Source organism: Leopardus geoffroyi, chromosome E1 (assembly GCF_018350155.1).
Source record: "Leopardus geoffroyi isolate Oge1 chromosome E1, O.geoffroyi_Oge1_pat1.0, whole genome shotgun sequence".
Taxonomy (NCBI): Eukaryota; Metazoa; Chordata; class Mammalia; order Carnivora; family Felidae; genus Leopardus; species Leopardus geoffroyi.
In genome coordinates, this window is record NC_059330.1 from 39,428,784 (window position 1) to 39,455,136 (window position 26,353).

A 26,353-nucleotide genomic window follows, 5' to 3' on the forward strand; every position below is an offset into this window, starting at 1 on the left:
ATTGATTATTGTTAAACTTCTGTCAAAAATATGTTTTGGATTCTGGAAATGTTCATTGCAAGGTTCAGGTTTGTTTTGACATTCTCGTTGTATAACCAGGAGAAGAGTTGCTCTCTTAGGGATTGGTGTTGTATACTCAAGACAGAATGATAATCTTTTCCTCTTGGGTGTGGGGCTGTGTTCAGATTAAAGACACTAATCCAGCATACCCAGCAATTATTCGGTTTAATGCAACGTAATTACATCTATAGATCATATCACTTTATGTGAAAATAGTACTTCTACTTCTGTGAATAATTTTACACGTTTGGAGAAAATGCTGGAATCAGTAGTTTGACCTTCAAAAATCATCTTCAAAATGTCTCCAAGCAGCCACAAGACTAGCCATGTGTGCTTTCAATGATAGGATCGTTGAAGTCAGCGTTGTTTGAGAATTAGGGAAACATTTTCTATTCTCTTTGATAAATTCTCAGTGTTAATCTTAGAGATTGAGTAAATCAGAACCCATTCTTTTCAACTATAGGATTCTGTACGATACCTTTCATAGTTTAGCTATGTTACCTTTTTACTTCTAATCATAACTTCATATAGTTAGCAGTCAATAAATTTTGAGCTGTTAAAAATAATCTGGCATTTGGGCACCTGGGTGCCTCAGTTGGTTAAACATCTGACTCTTGGGGTGTCTGGGTGGCTCAGTTGGTTAGGCGTCCGACTTTGGCTCAGGTCATGATCTCACAGTTTGTGGGTTCGAGCCCCGCATCAGGCTCTGTGCTGACAGCTTGGAGCCTGGAGCCTGCTTTAGATTCTCTGTATCCCTCTCTCTCTGCCCCTCTCCTGCTTGCACTCTGTCTCTCTTTCTCAAAAGTAAATAAACATTAAAAAAATTAAAAAAAAAAAACCCATCTGACTCTTGATCTCAGCTCAGGTCTTGATCTCAGGGTTGTGAGTTCAAGCCCTGTGTTGGGCTCCATGCTGTGCATGAAGCCTGCTTAAAAAAAAAGAGTTAAAAAAATAATCTGGTATTAAGATAAAAGTGTGCTGATTCATCTGCTGATTTAGCACTTAACACAGTTGCTGATTTCTTGAAGACTAGTCTTCAGCAATACTATGTTCATTGGTGGCACAAAGTGTTCTGAAATCAGTGAATGTTTTTTGTTTCCTTTTAATTTTCTGGCCCCTCAGTTTGGCTTCTGTTTCTCTAGCTTCTTACACCACTGGTCCATTCAGAAAAAAAAAAAAAATTAAGTTTAATACCTTTTAAGATGTCTTTTGGCTTAAATCTTAAGCAATTACATTGGAAATTAACACATTTTCTGAAATTTAGTCCAGTCTATATGAAAAACAAACTGTTGGTAGGGGTAGAATAGTTGCCCTTTAGCAACTCCACGTTCTGCCACACCTTTTATGAATATTTTCAGTGTTGCCTTCAGAAAAATTCATTATACTAATCCATTAAGCTTCAACTCCTTCGTAATTGCTTTTTTTTTTTTTTTTTTCAAGTATCTCAGCTCACCAGTGGCTCAGTACATCCATGAAACTTGGTGATATGTTGACACGCAGGTACTACAAGCTCAGTTACCCTCAAAAATCATTACCTTTGAAACTTCTCCAAGTAGCCAGAAAACTAGTGACTCATACTTTGGAAGAGATGGTCATTGAAGTCAGCATTGTTTGAGACTTAGGGAAACATTTTCAACTTTCTTTGAGAAATCCTAAGTGTTAATCTTTTAGGATTCACTTTGGTCTTTTTTCAACTATGATACTTTTGATGGTTTAGCTATATTACTTTTTAGCTACATCATATTATATTCCATATTCTATTATTTGATAGTTTAGCTGTATTACCTTATTACTGTACCTGCATATTGTAAGCAATAAATGGTTTGTGAGTTAAGTACCTATGAGGCTGGCTTTGCATGATTCCTTTCTGAATATGGAATTGGGTATTTTTGTGTGTGACTCATTTCTGAAAGGGACCTCTCTGCTGTGGTTCTTTTTCTATTAAAATTTTTTTTAGTTTGTTTATTTTGAGAGAGAGGGAGAGAGAGCAAGCACGTGAGCCCGAGAGGGGCTGAGAGAGAGAGGGAGAGAGAGAATCCCAAGCAGGCTCTGTGCTGCCAGTGCAGAGCCAGACACAGGGCTCAATCTCACAAACCATGATATCATGACCTAAACTGAAATCAAGAGTCAGACACGTAACTGACTGAACCACCCAGACACCCCTCTGCTATGGTTCTTGATAATTCATCCTTCAAAATACAGTTAGTTCTGAATTTTTAGAGTTTTGTTAGCCATAACATGGTTTTTAAAATGCACTTAAAAGGTTTGAATGTTTACCTGTTGGTTAGGATTTTTGTTGTGTATAATCAATTTTACATGACAGTTAAGACTATTGTGTTTTTCATGCTATAAATATCTATCTTAGTGCAATTTGTAGACATTATCCATTTGTATCTCTGGTTTTCTGTTGGATATTTCTAGTTGGATGTTCCATTGTTACATCAAGCTCAATATATGCCTGGCCTGTTGTATCTTCTTCCCTTCTGATTTTGCTCTCTCTTCCCACTTTCCAGTTTTTATTTCACCTTGCAATTTTAGAATTTTTGTTTACCATCTTAGCTCTATAATATATGGTTAAAAACTTTTTTAATCTTTATTTTTGAGGGAGAGACAAACACAGAGTGCAAGTGGGGAAGGGGCAGAGAGAGAGGGAGACACAGAATCCGAGGCAGGCTCCAGGCTCCGAGCTGTCAGCACAGAGCCCAACGTAGGGCTCGAACTCACAAACCACAAGATCATGACCCAAGTTGAAGTCAGACGATTAACTGACTGAGCCACCCACGCACCCCAATACTTTATAGTTTAATAATTAACCAAATCCTGTCTCTCAGATTCTTTACTTCCCCCAGGAGTATCTAGGTCCGGAAAAATTTCAATTTATCCTTAATTTGTCACAGTAACCTATTTACCTTATCTCTAGTCTCCATCCCCACTGCCCCAATCCATCTTGCATACAGAGGTTATATTAATTTCCTTTTTCAACCCTTGATAGGTTACTCCTAAGCCCAAGGTTTTCAAGAGTTCCCTGTGGAATTTCAGATTAGTCTATACTCCTCAAAGAAGCTCTTAAGACTCTCCATGATTTGACCATATTCCATATTTAGTCTTATCCCTGTCGTTATCCAAGATGAATTCTTCACTCTGCCAGATTCCACTTCATGGTTCCATGTATATCATGGTCAACCCTATCCCTTTCCTTCACTTGTATTGGCTTCATGTCTGCCTATTCAAATCCTTCCTTCAAAAGCCAACCCTTTGCACTTTACTGAACTTAAAAAACATAATTGAGTAGATGCAAAAGAATTTTTATAAAATATGTACAAGGTAGTAAGAAAAACAATGCAACAAATACCCATGAACCATACCTACTTTAGAAATAAAACGTTGGGGCACCTGGGTGGCTCAGTCGGTTAAGCGTCCGACTTCGGCTCAGGTCATGATCTCACGGTCCGTGAGTTCGAGCCCCGCATCAGGCTCTGTGCTGACAGCTCAGAGCCTGGAGCCCGTTTCAGATTCTGTGTCTCCCTCTCTCTCTGCCCCTCCCCTGTTCATGCTCTGTCTCTCTCTGTCCCCAAAATAAATAAACGTTAAAAAAAATTTTTAAAAAAGCATTAAAAAAAAAAGAAATAAAACGTTGACATTACCAGTGAGTCACTTGTGCGCCCCTACCCACTTCCTTGCCCCCTTCATATTCTGTTTATATTTCACTTGCTTTTCGTTTCAGTTTGCTCTCATTTGTTTGCATCACTAAACCATACATTATTTAATAGTGGTACATGTTTTTGTAATTTTATATAAATGGAATGATACTATATATATTCTTCTGCAATTTGCTTTTTAAAAATATGTTCCTGAAATTCATCCTTGTTGTATGTTCTAGTTTATTAATTTTCCCTGGTTTATTGAATTCTGTTCTTATGAAGAAATTCACAATTTATTAATCCATAGGCCTGTTTTCAAAAATACTTTTTTGGCCATTATAATCAGTGCTTCTGGTAACATTTCTGAACATGATTCCTGGTGTATCTATGCATACATTTTGCTTTAGTGGGGACCCAGGGTAGTTTAGACTGGAAAGTTGTGCTTACAACAGTGCATAGTATATGGTAGGAGTTCAATTATTGGTGAATGAATGAATGAATGAGAGGTATTTCTGGTTTATAGTGTGTCTTCTTCAACTGTAGTAGATAACAGCATTTTCCAAAGTGGTTGCACTGATTTGTACCCCCATTAGTAGTAGGTGTGAGTTCCAGTTGCTTCATATCCTAGTCAACACTTGATACTGTCTTTTAAATTTTTGCTCACTGCTGAGTACGAACTATTATATTAGTGTTGCTTTACTTTAGAGCTTCATGAGATCTTCATTGGCTTCTCTGGACCATATTGAACTCTCATCTGTGAATTCTCTTGGCATTTACCATCTGTACTACTAATTTTGGTGCTATGTGATATTCTGATGCCACTGAACTTTTTCACGTATTTCTTACGTTCCAGCTAGATGTTAGCTTCTCGAAGGAAAATATTACCTCTTATTGTTTGCTATCTAGAGTATTTAGCCAGGCACTTGAGCCAAGTTGATTGCTTCAGACCAGAACTGAAAACCTCAAAATTAGACCTCCTAAATCAGAGGTGTACTCATTTTTAGTAAATTCAGAAAGATTAAAATAACTTCAAAATGAAGATGGATCTGTTCCTATGACTTCATTGCAGATAAGCAAAAAAAAAAAAAAAAAAAAAAAAAAATCCAAATATCTTGCTGACATTTCTTTTTCCCATTGTTAAAAGATCAGTATTGTTTGGATGTATCCCATGGTCTTCACATCTTTTTCAGTAAGGCAGCTGTCAGGGCGCCTGGGTAGCACACTCTGTTGAGCTTCCGGCTCTTGGTTTTGACTCAGGTCATGATCTCACGGTTCATGAGTTTGAGCCCCACATTGGGGTCTGCACTGATGGTGTGGAGCCTGCTTGGGATTCTCTCTCTTGCCCTCTCTCTCTGCCTCTCCCTTGCTCATGTGCTCTCTCTCTCAAACATAAAAAAATAAACATTAAACAATATATAAAAAGAAAGTAAGACAGCTGTATTAAAAAGTTTTTTTTAATGTTTATTTATTTTTGAGAGACAGAGACAGAGCATGAGTGAAGGAGGGGGAGAGAGAGAGAGAGAGAGAGACAGAATCCGAAGTAGGCTCCCAGGCTCTGAGCTATCAGCACAGAGCCTGACACGGCGCTCGAACTCATGTGGACACCCAACCAACTGAGCCACCCAGGTGCCCCAAGACAGCTGTCTTATTGGGGTAGAGAAGTTAAAAAGTGTCTCCCCACATATTGAGTTGAACAGTGTTGGAAGGGAAACATTTAAATGTGGTGTGATAAAAGCTTCTAGGACATCTATTATTACTTCATATAGGCATACATTTCAAAGAAAAAAATTACAGTGCTAGTTTGACAAATATCTCAGTTGAAACTATTCCATAATTAAGCCTTGGATTAATATGCCTTCAATTGCTGGGGCACCTGAGTGGCTCAGTTGGTTGAGCATTCAACTTCGGCTCAGGCCGTGATCTCATGGTTCATAGGTTCGAGCCCCACATCGGGCTTTGTGCTGACAGCTCAGAGCCTGGAGTCTCCTTCAGATTCTGTGTCTCCCTCCTCTCTCTGCCCCTCCCCTGCTTGTGCTCTGTCTCTCTCTCTCTCTCTCTAAAATAAATAAATAAATGTTAAAAATTTTTTTAAAAATATGCCTTTAATTGCATAATATAAATGAGAAATTCATATAAAAACACAATTCTCTTGGGCCTGGAATATATTGTTCCTCCAAAGAAAATGAAATAAGACAATCTTTCTTATAGAACTTACCCTCGATTTATTTCCTCCTTTGGATCCAGTTTTAAACTCATGACTGAAAAGAAAAATAGAACATCTTATACTCTGTTTTAATCGTTTGAGGTATTCATAAACATCGTAATACCCAGGACTGTTTTTAAAGACTGTGAGTTGAAGGCATTGCATTTTAACTTTGTGTATTTTTATTCATTCTGTTTTTGAATTACATGGCCCCAAATGACTATTAAGCATATAACAGGTTGGATATAATGTGCTTGTTTTCTGAGCAGGGGAAATAGGGCCACGGCGCTGCCCTAAACTTCAGTTCAGTTGGGCAAACATTCGTGGAGTGTCTTGTGTGGGATGGTAATGCGTGGGACTGGGTGGGGGGTGCGTTCATAAATCAAGGCCTCAGTCGCTGCCTTTATAGAGCCGGCACTTACAGGATGGGTCTTGTGGAAGTTTGTTCAGCCCTTGTAGTATAATACTGTTGCATTTAGTTAAGAACGTGCATAGAAGCAACTGGACACCTATACTTTCCCCCAGTCCCACCTGCTCTCCTTCTCCACAGAATACAGCTTCCCGAGTACCAGCCCTGTCCCTGGAGCAGGCAGTGGGAGGTCTCAGTTTGGTTCTCCAGGTACACCATGATGCCCAGGAGCTGCTGGTAGCCTGTGTTCTGGCTTTCTATCTCCTTGCAGACATGAGCACCTGGATCTCCAGGGTCAGCATCTACACTCGGGTCTGTGAAAGCTGAGTCTGGTAGCTGGCCTCGGGTTCTGTCAGCCTGGCTTGCAGGGATGTTTACTGAGGATATAGTGAAGTTTGAAGTTTGCACCGGAGAAAAGATGAAACAAAGAGTTATTTAGGCAGATAAGTATCAGAAAGTGTTCCTATTTGTGCTGCGAGAAAGAAGACAGGACTCATAGGCGTGTTCTTTCCTCTATTCCAGCCCTTTCTCTTTCAAGTGAACCAGAGATAACCTTTTTTGCTTGGACGCCATGTTTTAAAGGGGTGAAGATTTGAGATTTGAGGGAAGGAGGGTACTTCATCCTGTGTGTTTTGTACCAGGCTGAGCATTTCATACCGTGATGAGCACTCGCTTTTGTGGAGTATGAAAATGCTCTTTGCATGTGAAGAGCAGTGATTCTCAAAAGGAGTCACTTTGCTCCTCTTGCGGGCATATGGCAACATTTGGAGACATTTTGGCTGTCAAAATGGGTGATAGGAGATGCTGTTGGCATCTAGTGAGTAAAACCCATGGATGCTGCTACAACCCATAGGTTGTACAGGACAGCTACCCCCTCCCCAAAGAATTATCCAACCTCAAATGTCTAGAGTTGCAAGGTTGATAAACCCTACCTTAGAACCTGACACCGGATGTATTAAAAAGATATAACAAACTCCTTGAATTAGAGTAAATCTGGCCTAATTTTAATTCACTATAATATTCATTTCACCCACCTTGATATTTTTTGATGGTTTTAAAAATTTGGTTGCGTAGGGTCATAGATTGTAGAATAAGAAGGTATCATAGGGATTGCCAACTCCCCTGTTGTATAGATAATGGAAAAATGAGGTCTAGAGATGGATACTTTTGGAAAAGCGACTTATGTAAGGTCACACTCTGAGTTTAGAGACAGCCTGGGACCGGGGCTCGGGTCTACTGGGCTGATGCAAAATATAGGAACTGGCTAATGCATTATTAGGTTAGTAAACGTTTCCCTATGGTGGAAATGTGCTTCCCAGAAGACAGAAATGTCACCACTATCCTGTTTCCTATGTCACAGCTGTTGAAACATCAGATACTTAATAAATGCGTATCACAAATCATCTCATCGTTTGGGAATATAAGTGAGGATTGACTTAAAAAGGAAAACATTGTTATTCAAGTTTAAATGTATGAAATCTTCATAATTAAAACACAACATTCAACATCACTCCTTGATATTGAAGGAAATCCTAGCTGGATATTCCTGAAGACATTTTACCGACACTAATTGTCTTAAGCTTTTAGACAGGAGTCTTGCCTCACCACCTACCCGGAAATAGAAACAAGTGATCTCATTCCGAAAATGAGCCAGCCCAGTGTTTCCCTCACAGCGAGCTCATGTTGATATTTGCAGTGTCTTAGCTGATTCAGGGGCTGTGGTATTTTCAAAATAGGGGCTGGTATGTGCAGTGCATTTTGCTTCTACATATTTTTCATGCATTAAGTGAACACTTTACTGTCTAAGCTAATAATTGAGAAGCCAAAGATCTTAAGATTTTAAGAGCTTTAAAAAATAGAGCCCATTTGGGAATATAATATTTTGGAAACATATTGCTGAGGTGAAATCAGGAAATTATCTGTGGGGACAAATTGGTCTTTGGCATAGTGCCCCAGGAGGAGATCGTGACATAGCAGGGCTCCTGAAGACTAGTTCTAGCTCCATGGCCTGAATAGTCTGCTTCAGCTCATTCATCTGAACCTTAGCAGAGTTGGCGGCTTCCGCGGCGGAAGCTATCTGCTGAAGTAGCACTCTGCTCTGGAATACCATTATAAAACAGAGTCGTTTATCAGCAAAGGGAAGTCGTCCTAATTCTCCGACCTTGACTGTGCTTTTAGTTTGCCTTGTTGTTGAACCTAATTTTAGCATCCTGGTGATTCTGCTCGGTGAGGGCCCCATGGTGAGTTCTGCCATTGAGGAGCCGGGATAGCTGAGCTCCAGGTATGACGACCGTCTCCACACGCCTGCCGTATCTGGTGGGCCTTTAATTTCCTGAGTGGGAGACAACCATCAAGGAATTCAACCACAATGGCAGTAGCATTCACTTCATTTATTAGAATTTTCCTTAACCTCTGGGACGCCTGCATAGCTCAGTTGGTTAAGTGTCTGACTCTTGGTTTCAGCTCAGGTCATGATCTCACGGCTGGTGAGTTCAAGCCCCGGGTCGGGCTCTGGGCTGATGGCGCTGACCCGCTTGGGATTCTCTCTCTGCCTCTCTCTGCCCCTCTCCCACTCACTCTGTCTCTGTCTCTGTCAAAATAAATAAACTTAAAAAAATTTTTTTTCTTTAACCTCATCATTAGATTGGAATCAAAGACAAAAAATAAGAAAGGGGAAAGTTAGGGACACCTGGGTGGCCCAATCCCTTAAACGTCTGACTTTGACTTCACCTCAGGTCATGATCTTGTGGTCTGTGAGTTCCAGCCTCTGGTCAGGCTCTGTGTCGACAGCCTGGAGTCTGCTTCAGATTCTGTGTCTCCCTCTCTCTCTCTGCCCCTCCCCTACTCATGCTTTGTCCCTCTTTGTCTCTGAAAAATGGATAAACCTAAAAAAAATTTTTTTTTTTTTTAAAGAAAAGGGCAAGTTACACTTCACCCTACAGACACACACATCTTCATGGTTCTTCCTGAGATCAGCTAGCTCCTCTGCCAGGGTTTCAACCTGCATTTCCAGGTCAGTGTTGGACAGTCAGGTCATCCAGGACTGGGCACAGGCTGTGGTTGTCAGCCTCCATACTCTGGCACAGGGCCAGTTCAGACCCACACCTAAAAAAAGTTTCAAGTGCTTTCAGTGGTTATTAGTTTTGTGTTAATACTCTATTCTAAACAATCTTTTTAAGGACTGTTCCAGAAATGCTTCAGTTTATATTTGATGCAAATATAATTTGCTATTTGCATTTCACATTTTGGGGAGGGTGGGAGTACCATGGCACTGCATATAAAACACTGAAAGCTTTGAGGAAGAACTCTCTAGCATTTTTATTTCTTTGGACACAGTTGCCATACTTTATTTTCCTCTTGTTCATGAGCACCTTGTACATACATGTCAAGAAAGGAGTTAAAGAATCGTCAGACACACATAATGGTACCTCACTTAAAATATACCTAATTCATAAAAGTTCTTACTTATAAATTTTTTTTAATGTTTATTTATTTTTGACACAGAGAGAGACAGAGCATGAACGGGGGGAGGGCCAGAGAGAGGGAGACACAGAATCTGAAGCAGGCTCCAGGCTCCGAGCTGTCAGCCCAGAGCCCGACACGGGGCTCGAACTCAGGGACTGTGAGATCATGACCTGAGCCAAAGTCAGATGCTTAACCAACTGAGCCACCCAGGCGACCCTAAAAGTTCTTACTTATAAACTGGGTACACACCTGGGTGGCTCAGTCCATTAAGCGTCCGACTTCAGCTCAGGTCATGATCTCACAGCTCATGAGTTTGAGCCCCGTGTCGGGGTCTGTGCTAACAGCTCAGAGCCTGGAGCCTACTCAGATTCTGTGTCTTCTTCTCTCTCTGCCCTCTCCTGCTCTCTGTCTGTCTTTCTCTCTCTCAAAAATAAACTTAAAAAATTTTTTTACTTATAAACTAGGCGATGATTCTTTGAACACAGAATCACCATAATGTTCTTGTAAATAATGGCCTTCTGTAGTGTATTCAGCTATAGCATCTTTCCATTTTTAGGATTTCATTTATTTCTAAAAAGAACAATCCTCTTTTTGTAACTTGTGATTCCAGTATAAAAATAAGCACGGCTTCACCCACTGCTTCTCTCCATAGCTTATATGTTCCATTGTGCCATTGAAGGTAACCACGTCTTACTTCTGTCTGAAGTCTTCAGCTGCTAATTTTACACTATCAGTCTGGAGTGTGAAGCTGGTGTTATTAATGGTTGTGTTTAATATCTGGAAAAGCAGGACACACATAGAAGCTGTGTTTGTTATGCTCATATTCTGAACTTTCATACACTGGTATTTGGCAATGCCTGTTTCAGGGTCTTCACAGAAATTTTTTATGTATATCGTTCTTAATGACAAATACATTAAATAGTTGTATATCTATAGCATTTATCTCTTCTTTTGAGGATAGAGTGACTGCAGGCAATGTACTTAGTTTAATTTTGTTTAAGTATTTTGGAAACATTTCTATAATTCTTTCCAGAAAATGAACTATATAAAAGTAAGCAAATTAGAAAAAAAAATGGAACATAGCTAAGAAGTACATTCTGTTGCTTGTTAAATTCCTTAATCTGGTTAAATTGAGGGAAGTACAGATAATGGTGTAAGATGGTCTCAATCTTTTCATATTTTGTCACTTTGTCATATTTTGTCCAGCAGTAGCAAAATTTCTTACCTTGTTTTTAAGTTCCTCAATTATCTGGTGATACTTTTTAATTTTTTTTAAATGCTTATTTATTTTTGAGAGAGAGAGTGCAAGTGGGGGAGGGGCAGAGAAAGAGGGAGACACAGAATCTGAAGCAGGTTCCAGACTCTGAGCTGTCAGCACAGAGCCTGATGTGGGGCTCGAACCCACGAACTGTGAGATTGTGACCTGAGCCAAAGTCAGATGCTTAACTGACTGAGCCACCCAGGTGCCCCTCAGATGATGATACTTCTTTAGTCCTGTTTTACTTTTTGACCATTGCCTCAGGTCCAAATTTCTTTGATTTTATCTTCAAGTGAACTTGAAGTTTACTTGATGGTGCTCCAGAGCGCCATCTTGTCCAGGTAGACTGGGAGAGCATCATTGAGGTTTTGCATCATATCCTTCTCATTATCAGAGAGCAACCTGCTCACACCTCCTCCCTGGTTAGCACCCCCAAAGTTGGTGGGAAAAGCTCCCCCTGAGGAGCCACTTGAGCCACTTTCCCCCCTATGATTCTTCCTTTCCCATGATCAGAATCTAATAGACGAGACTTTTGGGCAAAATGGGACATGATGGAAGGGTTTCAACCCTGCAAAACCAATCCTCCAAGAGAATGTTAGGGAGTTATCAATTAGCACCTCCTTTTCTAGTTGATAAAGTGGGTGTTTCCTTTTTGGTACAATTACCTAAAGGATTTTCAGTGACATCTGCAGTACTAAATTCTTGTTTTGTTAACTGTTTGTTAAACCCCATAGACTGTCTTATTTATTTTAAAGCACAGAAAATGCCTTCAGATATTTGTTATCTCCCACTGGAGAAATGAAGCAGATATCAGCCTACTTAAGCTTGTATTTTCACTTATGGAATTTCTGCCCTCATGCATTTTGATGACTGTGCGTGTACCAATTTATTTTCCTTTGGAATTGTGTGATGAATATGCCATCTTTTCAGATGAAGCTATTTGAAATCAATTTTAGGGATTTCCGGTGAAGTAATAGAAAGGGGCAGATCCTTACCTTTTGTATCCTGTCTTAAATAAGAATAAAATGTAGGAAGAGAGAATGGTCAGATTCCTTTTAATATTCTTCTTTCTTGATTTTGTCAATTGTAAGAAAATAATATTTTAAGTTTTAAATTTTTCTCAAAGCCTGCCTTGGGCTTTCAAAGTGGTTAATAATATCTAGCTGTATATTCTTGTTTTATGGAAGTGTAGGACCCCCAAGAAAGTTAAAGAGAAAAGGAGGAACTGATACGCTATAATGTTTTGATTTAGTATTAAATAACAAACTTGTAAGTTTCTCCAGGTTCTTGTAAACCTCTGCTGTGGCCACCCCTGGCTCCTTCTGCAGGTGAATCAACATATGCAGATTTTGAATTGCAGCAGGTGATCTAAACTTGGAGACAATAACCATGACACATCCTACTTCCTCTCTCCAGATGCCTTTTTCTAATGGGAAGCCCCCCCACCATGATTTCTATATTACAAAACACATTTTTTCTTCATTATGTATATTGTCAGAGGCAGTGAAATAAATCTGTCATCTATCTATCTATCTATCTATCTATCTATCTTTAACTAAAAGCTGTCACACTAGAAAGACAATATTCTTGGTAAATAAACTCCGTGTCACTTGATGTGCTTTTCATGCATGACTTTTGCTTCCTTTTTCTAAAGGGTAACTATTCCTATGAGCCTATTCCTATGTCTTTATACAACCTGCTGGCCCAGTAAATAAGCATTTCTTAAAACTTTTATTAACATTGAAACAATTTAATGTGGAATAAAATATTCAAGTGGCTTATTCAGGAAACATACATGTCAAGCTGATAGTTACTGGCAGGTGGGGGGCTTTGGTGTAATACTGGTTGCATTTTAGGGTTTGTTGCATTTTTTCTAAATAATACCTATTTAGTATGTTGAGTGAGAGAATAAAAAATGTATTTTAAACACTTTTTAGGGCGAAATGATGACCCCAAATTAGTGGTAAGATTCTATAAAGTAAATAGAATTAAAAAAAAAGAAGTTCCATGAGTTAGAAGAAAAAGAGAGAATAAAACATCCGGTGAAGGATAAAGTTTCTCTGTAGAAGTCCCAGCTCAATGGTCGTGAATATGCTATGGCCGTTGAAGTTAGACTCTATCAAAAGATTTACAAGTTTAGGGGTCATCCTCCCACTGCTCTTGATCCTTGTGTTCAATTCTGGGTGCCATAGTTTAAGAAGACTATTTAATTGCGAATATGTCCATTATATCCAAAACATGTGGTCTAGGTAATGAAGAGTATGGAAACAATGTCAGATGAGGCATGGCTAAGGAAATTGAGATTTTTGTTTAGAAAAAAGAAGACACATGACCATTTAAAAATAGTTCCAAATGGGACATCTGGGTGGCTCAGTGGGTTGAGTGTCCGACCTCAGCTCAGGTCATGATCTCCAGGTTCCTGAGTTCAAGCCCCATGGCAGGCTGGCTGCTGTCGGCACAGAGCCCACTTCAGAACCTCTGTTCCTCTTTCTCTCTGCCCCTCCCCTGCTTACACTCTCTCAAAAACAAATATAACATTAAAAAAAATGTTTGAATGCTGGAAGACAAGATAAAGGATTCTTCCCTTGAGCTTTCAGAAGGAACACAGCTCTGTCAACATCTTGATTTAAAAAAACCAAAAAAAGCTCCAAAGGCCTGAACCAGGATCAGATTGTTGGAAGTTACACAGAGACAGATCTGGCTCCATATAAGGAAACCATTTCTAACTTTACACCTGTTCTTAAATGGAATGATCTCCCTTACCAAGTCATGAACTTTGCAAGGTCTGGGCACCTTCAAGCAGGGACTAGAGGCCTAGAATAATCTTCCAGGAAGAATTTCTATCCTGGGTGTTTGGGATAGAAATTGAGGGTTTGGAATAAAAGTCGCCATCCAACTCTTTAAAACTCTGTGATTTTTATGTTATTATTGTGATAGAAATCGCAAGCATTAATACTGGATCTTCATGGAAACTTTTGAGTGTGGCACACCCGGAGGGAAAAGTACAATTGCCTTATCTTGAAATGGTGCCACAAAGCCTTTGTTTACATGACAACCATCATGGAGATTTAAAAACCTGACTTCTTGGTCTTAGGCAAACTAATAAAAAGTCATTTGAAGTAATTTATTTTGTAGCTAGCTGCCAGCAACGAATAAAGCTAAAAGCAGTACTTGTTTCTAAAGATCAGGGTGTTAGGGATGAGCTAGTGGAGGTGGTGGTGTTGGGAAACACTTCCCAGCTCTACGGGGCCATTAAGAAGCAAGCTGGAGTGCGTGTGATGTAGTCCTCGTGCAGTGTTGTAACCGTAGGCTTTCGTGTTCCTTGCGGTTTGGTCAATGAAATAAACATATTCCCCCCCTGCCCCCCACCCCAGGAATCCATGCACTTGATACATGATAGATCTGTGATAGATATGTTCTGGGCTTATCTTCTATATGCCATTTAAATACTAAAGTTAAGGGCATCTGGGTGGCCCGGTTGGTTGAGCAGCTGATTCTCAATTACAGCTCAGGTCATGATCGCAGGATTGGTGAAGTGGAGCCCTGCATCGGGCTCCCTGCTGGGTGTGGAGCCTCCTTAAGATTCCCTCTTTCCCTCTGCCTCTGCCCCTCCCCCACCTCTTAAAAAAATAAAGATAAATGCTAAACATTAAAAAAAATTAGTTGAAATGTTATCTCAGTGTTTGCTCCTTTCCACCTTATCATTTCATATTGCCAGTGATATTACAAATGAGAAAATTGTTTTTTTTCCTTTCTTTTTAAATGTTTATTTATTTATTTTGAGAGAGAGAGAGAGAGAGAGAGAGTGCGTGGGAGCCGGAAAGGGGCAGAGAGAAAGGGAGAGAGATAATCCTAAGCAGGCTCCGCACTGCCAACAAAGAACTCTACACAGGGCTGGATCTCACAAACTGTGAGATCATGACCCGAGCTGAGATCCAGTCAGATGCTTAATCAACTGAGCCACCCAGGTGCCCCCAGAAAATTGTTTTTAAAAGAGCTTGACCCATATTTCCTGTTTTTTTTTCAAGTGTCCCATTTGAGCCACTGATAATTTTTTAAAATGTTGTATTACATGTAGTATTTTGCTAGTTGAGGAGGTTATTGGGAAAATATTACTTGAGCTACATTCTGGGTGATTTATATTCATCACTGTCCTCTCTTATAGGTCTTTTGAACAGGGTCTAATTCCATGAAGTCATTAAGCAAATTTAGGCTACTTTCCATAGGGTCTCAAATCCTTTGGCTGTTTCCTCTTCCCTGCTTCCTACAAACCTCGTTTCTTGCTTCTAATCTTTGTGAGGACAGATACCATGTCCAGCACCCTCACCATTCTTGCCCATTGTCCCTTGAGGTCGGAATGACAAGAACGACCGTATGAATCTCTGGATCAAAAGTCAACCGATGAAAATTCATACCAAGTAGGCACTGGCTCTTCCTTCTTAAGAGTAAGTCCGCACTCATTGAAAAGTTGGTGGATTGCTGAACTATAGAGTTCCAGAATAAAACATACACAGTTTTATGTCATGTGGTTTTGAAGTGATTTCAGGACAGGTCATAGTGTGCAAACACCCTATCCTTAACATTTTGTTCAGTACTCTGAGTAAATTTCATGATCCCAAATGGCTCAGTAATTCCCGTTTTAAAAATTGAAATGCGGGTTGCCTGGGTGGCTCAGTTGGTTGAGTGTCCGACTTTGGCTCAGGTCACGATCTCATGGTTCAGTCATTTGGTTGTTGGATGGCTACTGTTTGCAAGAAGTGTTCTGGGTGCAGAGGAGTTCTGAAGAGGAGAGGTGACCTCCTGGGGCACGTGGTGGGGAGAAAAGATAGGCATTATAGAGGAACCAGCTAAAAAAAAAAGTGGTCATGGGGCACCTGAGTGGTTCAGTCGGTTGAGCGTCCTTTTTGGCTTAGTTCATGATCTCACAGTTCATGAGTTCGATCCCCGAGTCAGGCTCTGTGCTGACAGCCCAGAGCACAGCCTGCTTCAGATTCTGTGTCTCCCTCTCTCTCTGCCCCTCCCCTGCTCACACTCTGTCTGTGTCTCTCTCTCTCAAAAATAAATAAATGTTAAAAAAATTTTTTTTAAATTGAAATGCTAGAAACGTATTTTACTGCATCTCAGCATGTTCTGGCCTTTTCTATATCTGTAAGTGGTCATTTAGTACAAATGTGGCATCTTAACACATGTCAGGGAAACACAGGATGAGGGTTTTCACCTAAAGATGATTTTCAGAGTGGCCATATACTGTTGCTTTGACATGCAGATAATACCAGGCGTAAACGTAGGTGCCAGGTGGTACAGGACCACAAGTGTGCATCTGGGAAGACTCACAGAAAGAGGCTTCCCCGGTGTGGCCGTGAGGACCCGAGGGACCGGAGGCTGCACACAACTGGTTTCCATTTGTGTCTTTCCACTATTCATCCACATTGGATCAGCTGGTTCATATTTCTGAAATTTTCACTAGAGGAAAAACATCCAAGGTTTAAGTTACTGTAATGGCTTGATGGGAAACATATGTTTGAAGACAGTGTTGCTCTTTTTGAGTAGTGGTTTGTGCTTGTAGCTATTGTATATATATATATATATATATATATATATATATATATATATATATATATACAATATATATATTATATATAACTGTAGTTATCTATCAAAGCAGAAGTCCCAGTGTGCTTTTAGGTTCATTTTTAGGTTTTATTCAATATGCCTAGAAAATGAAAAGCTACATGTTTTGGGTTGTTTTGGGTTATTAAAGTTTGATACTCTCGGGGCACCTGGGTGGCTCAGTCGGTTGAGCATCTGACTTCGGCTCAGGTCATGATCTCATCAGTTGATGATTTCGAGCCCTGAGTAGGGCTCTGTGCTGACAACTCAGAGCCTGGAGCCTGCTTCAGATTCTATGTCTCCCTCTCTCTCTGCCCCTCCCCTGCTTATGCTCTTTCTCTCTCTGTCTCAAACATAAATAAACATTAAAAAAAATTTTTTTTTAAAGTTTGATACTCTCATACAGATCTTATTGGTTTTATATTTGAAGGTATAATTTGCATAAATTATGTTCAGGTTCATCCTTTGTAATTTTAAATTTGGCTTTTTATGTCAAGCCTGGCATTCTTTTCTTGAGGACTGCCTTCTGGGGTTGATTCTCTAGTGTGTGATCTGATGCTATTGAATTCCTCAAGTGGGAAAGTCCTTAACCAGTGTGGCTTTGTCCTGTGTCTGGTTCTTCCTGGGACTGAGCCGGTACCATCTCCTGCCCTACATTAACAAGCTTCATTGTCCCAAGCAAGACAAGACAGAGCCCCGTGGCCAACTCAGCAGTGGACAGTGGGAAAAGGAAACACCAGCTTGGCTAAGTGACAGTTTTTGGCTAGAGGTGTGGCTAGATTTGGTAAGGGTACAAGTATCTGAGAACTCTTCTCTTTGGGGCTTTTGAGGTTTTCAGAAATCTGGAGCCCATATCACATATCCCATTTTCTTTCCCACAACTTTTTTAGGGACACTAAGACCTAATTTCAGCTATCAGTGAGTTCCAATGGGATGTTGCTAGAAATGCCCACACACCAAATGGCTATAATCTTGATTTTTAAAAAAAAAAATTTTTTTTTTCAACGTTTATTTATTTTGGGGACAGAGAGAGACAGAGCATGAACGGGGGAGGGGCAGAGAGAGAGGGAGACACAGAATCAGAAACAGGCTCCAGGCTCTGAGCCATCAGCCCAGAGCCCGACGCGGGGCTCGAACTCACGGACCGCGAGATCGTGACCTGGCTGAAGTCGGACGCTTAACCGACTGCACCACCCAGGCGCCCCCTATAATCTTGATTTTTATGAAGAGGGTACTATATCAATAACAAATTAATATTAGTATAATAACAATGCAGCTAGCTCATAACTGAAAGCTTTATTTCTAGGGAAAATATTGAATTTCTTAAAAAATTTCCAGAAGCATGTAGTTAGCTTGCAAAAGTAAGTTTATTGAAGCATGGAAACAGAGCAAAATTGTCATTTCAACTTTTTCAAGAGCGTTGTGGGTAAGAAAAGAAGAAGATGCAGAAAAATTATTTGGTTAGCTATTTCTGGATGGAATCTTTTCCCTGAAGACATCCAGAAAGATGGCTAGAAAGATTGATGTGATTTCTTCATTTGTGTCCTTTCATTATTTTTCTGAAAGACACTCTTGCTGATCTGGAAATGGCTTACTTAACTTCCACTTCAGAAACATTGCTGACCTGAGATGAGATGACTTTGCCGTCCACCACTTCCTCCACGATGGTCTTTGTTACTCTTGTCTTGTTTGCCTCTGAAAATCACAGAATCACCTTGTCAGTTTGGAAATAATCACAGAAACCCAGATCAAGAGAAATTCAAGTACATTCCCTAAGTATGTTCTCTCTGGGTTAAGATTATGTAAACAAGAGTATACACTTTCTTTTTAATGTTTATTTATTTTTGAGAGAGAGAGGGAGAGGGAGGGAGGGAGGGGCAGAGAGAGAGGGAGACAGAGGATCCAAAGCTTGTTCTGTGCTCATAGCAGAGAGCCCAATGTAGGGCTTGAACTCATGGACCGTGAGATCACAACCTGAGCCGAAGTCGGATGTTTCACCAACTGAGCCACCCAGGTGCCCCAGTGTACATTAAAAAAAAATTTTTTTTTAATGTTTATTTATTTTGAGAGACAGAGAGAGAAACAGCATGGGTGGGGGAGGGGCAGAGAGAGAGAGAGGGAGACACAGAATCTGAAGCAGGCTCCAGGCCCTGAGCTGTCAGCACAGAGCCGGACACAGGGCTGGAACTCATGAACCGTGCGATCATGACCTGAGCCGAAGTCGGAGACTCAACCGACTGAGCCACCCAGGTGCCCCTGTACACTTTTTATATGACAAGCAAAGCATGCCTTTACTTTAAATGATAAAACGATCACGAACATTAAAATATGTTTACCTCTTCCTTGGCCAGAGCAGCTTCCAGATCTTGAGTCACCAGACACAGACAAATCCCTAGATCCCATGTTTCTGGATCCTGTATTTCTGGAGCCCGAGTTTCTAAAATCAGATCCTCCAAAACCAGAACTGCTAGAGGAAAAAAGGAATTGTGTTCCTTTGCAGTTTGCAAAGGCGGGACAAACCCTTCACACAGGGGGCTCTCCCTGGGGAAGGTAAATGACTTTTGATTCAACCATGTCACTGTGACTTTTCAAACCCAAGTCCAGCCCCCAACCCCCATTTTGGTTTCATAACATAAGTACCCCAAGGAACGCACTGAGCGGCTGACTGTCATTTACCCTCCCTCTCCATCCAGCAGGCGGTGGTAGGTCTCAATCTCCATCTCCAGGCAGGTCTTGACGTTCAGCAGCTGCTCATATTCTGCGTTCTGGCATTCGGTCTCGCCCCGGATCTGGCAGATCTGTTCCTCCAGGCCGCTGATCTGCATCTGGATCTCTGACAGCTGAGCCATGTAGTCAGCTTCTGTGTCAGCCAGCGTCACTTCCAGGGAGCTTTTCTAAAAGAAAAAGCCAATTTAAAAAAAAAATCATGATGAAAATAAGTCATGGGATGATTTTTTTTTTTTAACGCAAAATAGCGTAAGGTACTAAGAGAAGTTACACCCTATGTTGTTATATCATGGGTTCCTTCATTTTTGTTGGCATAACCGCTTTCCTTGACACTAAATCTTTTATGAAAGTGTATTGTCTTTCACTAGAATGTTTCACGCTTTCTACAACCACAAGCCAGTGCTCCTGACGCCCTTTTATTACGTGCCAAGCGGAACATCTTGGCAAAGAGGGAGAATGAAACCGCTCAACTCCCTGTTGGAGGTTTTGCAAACCTCTTTGCGCTCACCATGGCCGTTTGGGACTGAAGCTCAATTTCCAGGGCTTGCAGAGTACGTCTCAGTTCTGTGATCTCACTCTTGGCAGAACTGGCTGCTCCGGCATCGGTAGAAATTTGTGCTTGCAGTGATGCGCTCTAAATAAAAAAGAGAATGGCAGTCGCTGCAGGCTGAAGAAATGACCTGAAGTGGCTTGCGTGTGACTCTCAGACACCCAGCAGTGATAACCTGCCTGCTTGTTGAACTGCTCCTCGGCCTCGCGGCGATTTTGCTCCGCCAGCTCTTCATACTGTGCCCTCATGTCATTCAGTAACTTGGTCAGGTCGGTGCCGGGGGCGGCGTTCATTTCCACGGTCACGTCCCCTCCGGAGCTTCCTTGCATAGTCTTCATTTCCTAGCGCGAAGAAAAAAGATCACGGTGATAGAAACAGAAAAGCAAAGGGGCGCCTGGGTGGCTCGGTCGGTTGAGCGTCCGACTTCAGCTCAGGTCGTGATCTCAAGGTTCATGAGTTCAAGCCCCGCGTCGGGTTCTGTGCTGACAGCTTGGAGCCTGGAGCCTGCTCCCGATTCTGTGTCTCTCTCTCTCTCTGCCCCTCCCCTGCTCATGCTCTGTCTCTCTCTCTATCAAAAATAAACATTAAAAAGAAAAAAATTTTAAAAACAGAAAAGCAAAGACCTCTTCTTCCTCCTCCTTCTCCTCCTCCTCCTCTTCCTCTTCTTTTAGAGAGAGGGCAAGTGTGTGTCCGAGGGAGGAGCAGGAGAGAGAGAATCTTAAGGAGGCTCCATGTTCAGGGTAGAGCCCTATGAGGGGCTCAGGCGCTGGATCTCATGACCCTGGGATCATGACCTGAGCCGAAATCGAGACTTGAACACTCAACTGACTGAGCCACCCAGGCGCCCCAAGACTTCTTAAAACATGCAGAGCCAACAAAAAAATTGAAACTAGGACACTAAAGGCTACCCCCTGCTTCCCACCAAAATCAGATATAATTTGTTCATGACTGCTTTTTTCCTTGGACATAAGAGTTGGAAATCCACTTAGATAGAATTTTTTACAGAATGGATGTGGGGGAAGTACGTAGGTCAGAGTCATTTAATAGTGTGGAATGTGCTCCTACCTCCTCGTGGTTCTTCTTCAGGTAGGCCAGCTCCTCGGTGAGGCTCTCAATCTGCATCTCCAGGTCAGAGCGTGTCATGGTTAGGTCATCCAGAACTTTCCAAAGGCCATTGATGTCGGCCTCCACGGCCTGCCAGAGATACAGCTCGTTCTCATACCTGGAAAGGACAGTATAGAGCATTTCAGAGTACATCCATTCTTATGTATTCAAGAAAAAGTTTTTTTCCTCTGAGCTATTTGATAAAAGAAAGCTACCAAGTTTTCTCTTAGGAGTTTTTCCCCTGGAAAGAAAATTATGAACCTGATGTTAATCCTACTGATGGCTAATTTTTTTTTATAACAAAAACTCATCTTTATTTTGACCTGTTTTTTGTTTCCTTGTTGGTGGAGTGGCAGTTTTAAAAATTTACTCTTGGAGGGGAGCCTAGGTGGCTCAGTCAGTTGAGCGTCTCTTGATTTTGGCCCAACTCATGATCTCAGGATTGTGAAATCAAGCCTTGCATTGGATTCTGTGCTGGGCATGGAGTCTGCTTAAGATTCTCTCTCTCTCTCTCTCTCTCTCTCTCTGTTTCTCTCTCTCTCACTCCCTCCCTCGGTCCCTCCCCCCCACTGGTGTTCTCTTTCTCTCTCAAATTTACTCTTGGTGGAATGTTTGTAAATGTAGGTCTTGATCCCCTAAAAGATATTTCTTTGAGTTTAGAATAAATGAAACAGACAGATTGAATTTTATTTTTCCTACAACATTTGTTTTCAAGTCTTTGCTTTTCTTACTTCAGTCTGAAGTCATCAGCAGCCAATCTGGCATTGTCAATCTGCAAAACGATCCCAGCATTTTCAATAGTTGCAGCAATGATCTAGAAAAGACAATAAGAGTGGATGAATCATGGATGCTTTTTACCTGTATCTGCACGCGCACCTGTGAGGGTAGGTGTCCCATGAGTTGGTTTGTAAAGGTAAATTGTTTTGAAAACTTGCTTAGTAATGACATCTTTATTGATAATCTGGCATAGCTGAACTACATCTTTCTGCAAAAAGGTAACAGTTTGCTGGAATAGGCAGGGAACATTGTTTTATAGAACACAGTCCTCTGCTTATTTCTGCTGCTTTGGAAGATCAGTTGTTCTATAAGTTCTTTCAGAAAACTGTGCAAAAAATGAATTTCACTTCTAAAAAGTTTTTAAAAAATATTTCCCATACAACAATGGCTAAACATTTCAGATTACGCACATTCTCATAGAATATTTGCACCAGATTTTCCAGGAAGAAAAACAGTTGTAAAGATTATTTAAATCTAACAAGATACTGGAATATGTCAACCTGCTAGAATTAATCATGAAAATAAATACTAGATTAAGCTAGTATTGACTCACTGCCATCATTCTTCTATGTACATGTTAATTAGCTGCCTCGCATTGTATAAATTTTTCTCTTATGTAGAAATACTCAAATTTGAGAGGCAAACAGATCATTAATGTGGTCGGATGTCGTATGCAGTATTGTCAGAGTTAAAACACACCAAATCCCATTTTACATATACAACAAGCAAATATGTCTTCAAATAATTCCTTAAAATCTTCATTACAGTACATGATCTGAATAAGAGCGGAAGATACAGAAATAATAGAACTCAGCAGTGGATAGTGTCTCACCTGATTCCGGAGATCTTCAATTACTGGATAGTATTTGTTGTAATCTTTTCCAGATCCACCATCTCCAGACCCAGGCCCAAATTTGTCATACCACTCCTTGATTTTGTTCTCCAGATCACTGTTGGCCTCCTCCAGGGCTCTGACCTTGTCTAGGTAACTGGCCAGGCGGTCATTGAGGTTCTGCATGGTTTGCTTTTCACCTCCGGAGAAAAGTGCCCCATCACCAACACCACCCCCCCTTCCACCCCCCAGACCACCGCCATAGATGTAGAAGCCTCCACTAGCACCCCCCCCAATTCCAGAGCCCCCACCAAAGCCAGACCCCCCACCAAAGCCAGAGCCTCCGCCAAAGCCAGAACCCCCACCAAAGCCAGCCCCAGAGCCTGAAGTGCCTCCAAAGCCACCCTGTACCGAGCTACCAAAACCTCCTCCGGAACCACTGCTTGATCCCCGACTCAGGCCACAGCCACCGGTTCCTCCTCGGAAGCCCCGGGTAGAGCCACCCCCCAGACCGCATCTGCTTCCACTGCTGAAGCTGCTCCCAGCAGCGGACACCCTGACCAAGCCGCTGCCCCCAGCCCTGGAAGAGGAGACACGAGATGAGCAAGACATGGTGCTCCTGCAAACGTTCAGCTTGTCCAGGTGAACAAGAGAGAGGACAGGGAAGAATGCACTTGCAAGCTCTCCTTTTGCCCTTATATACACACTTTTAGGGTGTTCCTTTTCTGTGTCACGTCTTAATCCCTGTTACAGTTTTGGTAATCTGCAATTGGATAATTTCTTTTTTGTGAACACACTCTCCTGGCTCTTTTTCTGAAGCTAGGTCAGAGCCTCAGGGCATTTACTATATCAAGAAAAAAAAAATAAGGTGGAGCAAAGCAAAAACTTTTTCCCCCCAGAATTACAGTTTTAATCTTTCAGAGGTTTAGATGACTGATCATGCTTTTCTGAATGAGTTCTATTCATTTTGCTTCATGATTTCCCAATTGAAGGACACATCCCCAGATTAGCAAATGTAATTAAAATACTTAATGCAATGAGGATGGAAATTTCCCATCAAACTCATAACTTTTGTTCTTATTATTCTCTTAATGTTGGAATTAGCTTTCACGCCAGCATTAGTTTTAGACTTAATTGTCTTTCTCTGTGATTATTTCAATCAGCATATTTCTAAGGTTACGTTTGTGTTGAAGTTTTCTCTGGATTCTGAGATCAGGCTAGATATTTTTGCTGTTAATAAGAAAACATTAAATATAATAGTCTTCCCTGCATGTATTAGTAGATCTCAGCAACACGTTTATCTGAGCAGAGAATGTCTCGGAGAGATTGGCAACGTCTTTAGGTGGATTGCTTCAGCACCCGTTGGGAGTTGATTGTCACCGATGTAATGGGTACGAAGATGCTTTTCTTTCTGATTGAATTGAAGTCTGAGATGGTGATACCAACTTTCCTTCTTTGGAGTAAAATATTAAGAAACTAAGGGATGATGCTGATTTCATCTTTGTTTTAAAGATACCTACAGAAGGGTCCTGAATCCACTTCTGCTAACCAATATTATGCCTGGAGTCATTTTGCAGATACCAAAGTGTGGAGTTCCCCCAGTCTACTTTCTGCTCATGTTTTTTCAGTTTTTGTTGAAAAGACATTTAGAAAAGATCTGTATCCTTTTCTGATAACTAATGTTATGATTGGGATCATGTTATAAATACCAAAGTCTAGAATCCTCCCCAGTTCACTTTCTGCTTCCTGTTTTTCTGTCCCTTTGTACTTTAGATTATTTCCATTTGCCTCTGCTAGTAGTTTCTGTGGTTTAAAAGTTTTTTTTGGAGGGGGGGTGCCTGGGTGTCTCAGTCAGTTAAACATCCGGCTCTTGGTTTCGGCTCAGGTCATGATCTCACGGTTCATAGGTTCAAGCCCCGAGTCGGGTTTTGAGCTGCTGGTGCAGAGCCTGCTTGGGATTATCTGTCTCTTCCTTTCTCTCTCTTTCTGCCCCTCCCCTGCTCTCTTGTTCTCTCTCAAAGTAAATAAGTAAACTTTAAAAAACAATGTTTAAAAGTGTTATTTTTTTCTTGAGACAATTCCTGTATGATTCCATTTATATGAGGTGCCTGGTGTAACCAAATTCAGAGACAGAAAATAGAATGGTAGTTGTCAGTGGCTGGGTGTGGGGGAAATGACGAGTTCTTTAATGGATATAGTTTTAGTTTTGCAAGATGAAGAGTTCTGGAGGTCGGTTGCACAGCAATGTGAATGTACTTAACACTACTGAACACACACTTAACAAACGCGAAGATGGTAAATTTTATGTTATGTCCATTTTACCACAATTTTTAAAAAGTGTCTTTAAAAATAGTATAGATGCTTCTAAAATATTTCTTGGCCTCCTTAGCTGTATGCTCAAGTAGCTGACTTTTGCTTATTTAAAACTGTTTTTATCTTGGCAGTCCATGTTAAACTATGTGTGTGCTTTAACCTTTATAATTGATCATTTATTTTCCAGCATTCTGCCTTCTGTTAATTTCTTCTTGGACTGCCTTTGATTGGGGCACACTATTAAGTAGGTGATAGTTTCCTTTGCTGGGTGGCTCTTCAGGAATTAGCTTTTATATTTACCTGCTCTGCTTTCACAGGAGTGACGTGTTGACATTCTTATATGTAGGGTGCTATCTCTCCAAGGCGTCCAAGGTGCTTTATAAATTTTAGATTGTTAAGCTGGGAGTAATTCTCATCACACCCATCACACCCGTAACAAACAAACGCACCAACCATTACCTTACGTTGGTCATCTTGCCTCACCCCTCCCCAGAGCTAGGAAACCCAGGAAGCTGGAGCACGAAGGATTAAATGATATGTAAATACTGGAGAGGAGAAACAATCACTGGGCTTTTTTTTTCCCTTTTAAATTTATAAAATGTAATCTTTCCACATTCAGAAAGGCTGGCATTTGGCTAAAAGAAGGTTTAAAGAAAGGAGCAAGAGCTAAGTGAAAGAAATCTCATAAAACTGAGAAATTTCAGAGCCTAAGTAGAAAGAGCTTTCTGTGCAGAGAGCCCTAAAAGACAACATTCAGCAGGATCTTTGGCCTCTGAATTTTGCTTGGGGTTTGTGTTTTTGGTTGTCCTGTGAGTTGTGCCTTTTTCACGTTGGCAGCTTTACTTACCTTCTGTTTTGGGACATCTGGATGTTTGGGTCTCCACTGAAGAAGCTTGTGATGACTGAGGTATTCCTCTTGTGTCCTATTTTTTTTTTTTTTTTTTTTTTTTTAGCTTTCTTCTTGGTATAATTTTTAATGCTAACATCTATTTCTTCTTTGTTTTTTAAAATTCAGATTCAAGATTAAGTTCTAAGATGCTTCTCTGATACTCTGTATTCAGAGAGGATGGCTGGGAAGGGCATTTAATAAATAAAATGACTATTACTACCTCAAATTCTTTGCCTAATGAAGTAATGTATAAATAAATGTAGATGTAGACCCACAGATTTTCTTCTGTTCATTAGTATTCCCTGAAATGCATTTTTAATGCTTTCTTTGTATGTATCTATGCTCCTTTACTTTTAAACTTTTTTTTTTTTTTTAATGTTTATTTTCTTTGAGAGAGAGACAGAGTGCTAGCGGTGGGGGGCAGGAAGAGAGAGGGAGACACAGAATTGGAAGCAGGCTCCCGGCTCCGAGCTGTCAGCACAGAGGCTCACATGGCGCTGGAACCCACAAACCGT

At 40.9% G+C, this 26,353-nt stretch overlaps 1 protein-coding gene across 2 annotated transcripts; it reads right to left on the bottom strand.

The window, feature by feature from the left end:
• Nucleotides 1–17,998: 17,998 nt before the first annotated feature.
• Nucleotides 17,999–23,428, bottom strand: KRT24 (keratin 24). Of its 2 annotated transcripts, none has more exons than XM_045488769.1 (8): nt 22,637–23,428; nt 21,759–21,841; nt 20,989–21,145; nt 20,103–20,264; nt 19,882–20,007; nt 19,323–19,540; nt 18,983–19,110; nt 17,999–18,341 (listed from the first exon to the last, which is right to left on the bottom strand). In XM_045488769.1, the coding sequence occupies exons 1-8, from the start codon at nt 23,246–23,248 to the stop codon at nt 18,238–18,240; spliced, it is 1,590 nt and encodes a 529-aa protein (XP_045344725.1). In that variant the 5' UTR covers nt 23,249–23,428; the 3' UTR covers nt 17,999–18,237. The 2 variants fall into 2 exon arrangements, with proteins under 2 accessions (XP_045344725.1, XP_045344724.1); XM_045488768.1 differs by having other exon boundaries at nt 18,983–19,113; nt 22,637–23,427.
• Nucleotides 23,429–26,353: the final 2,925 nt, after the last annotated feature.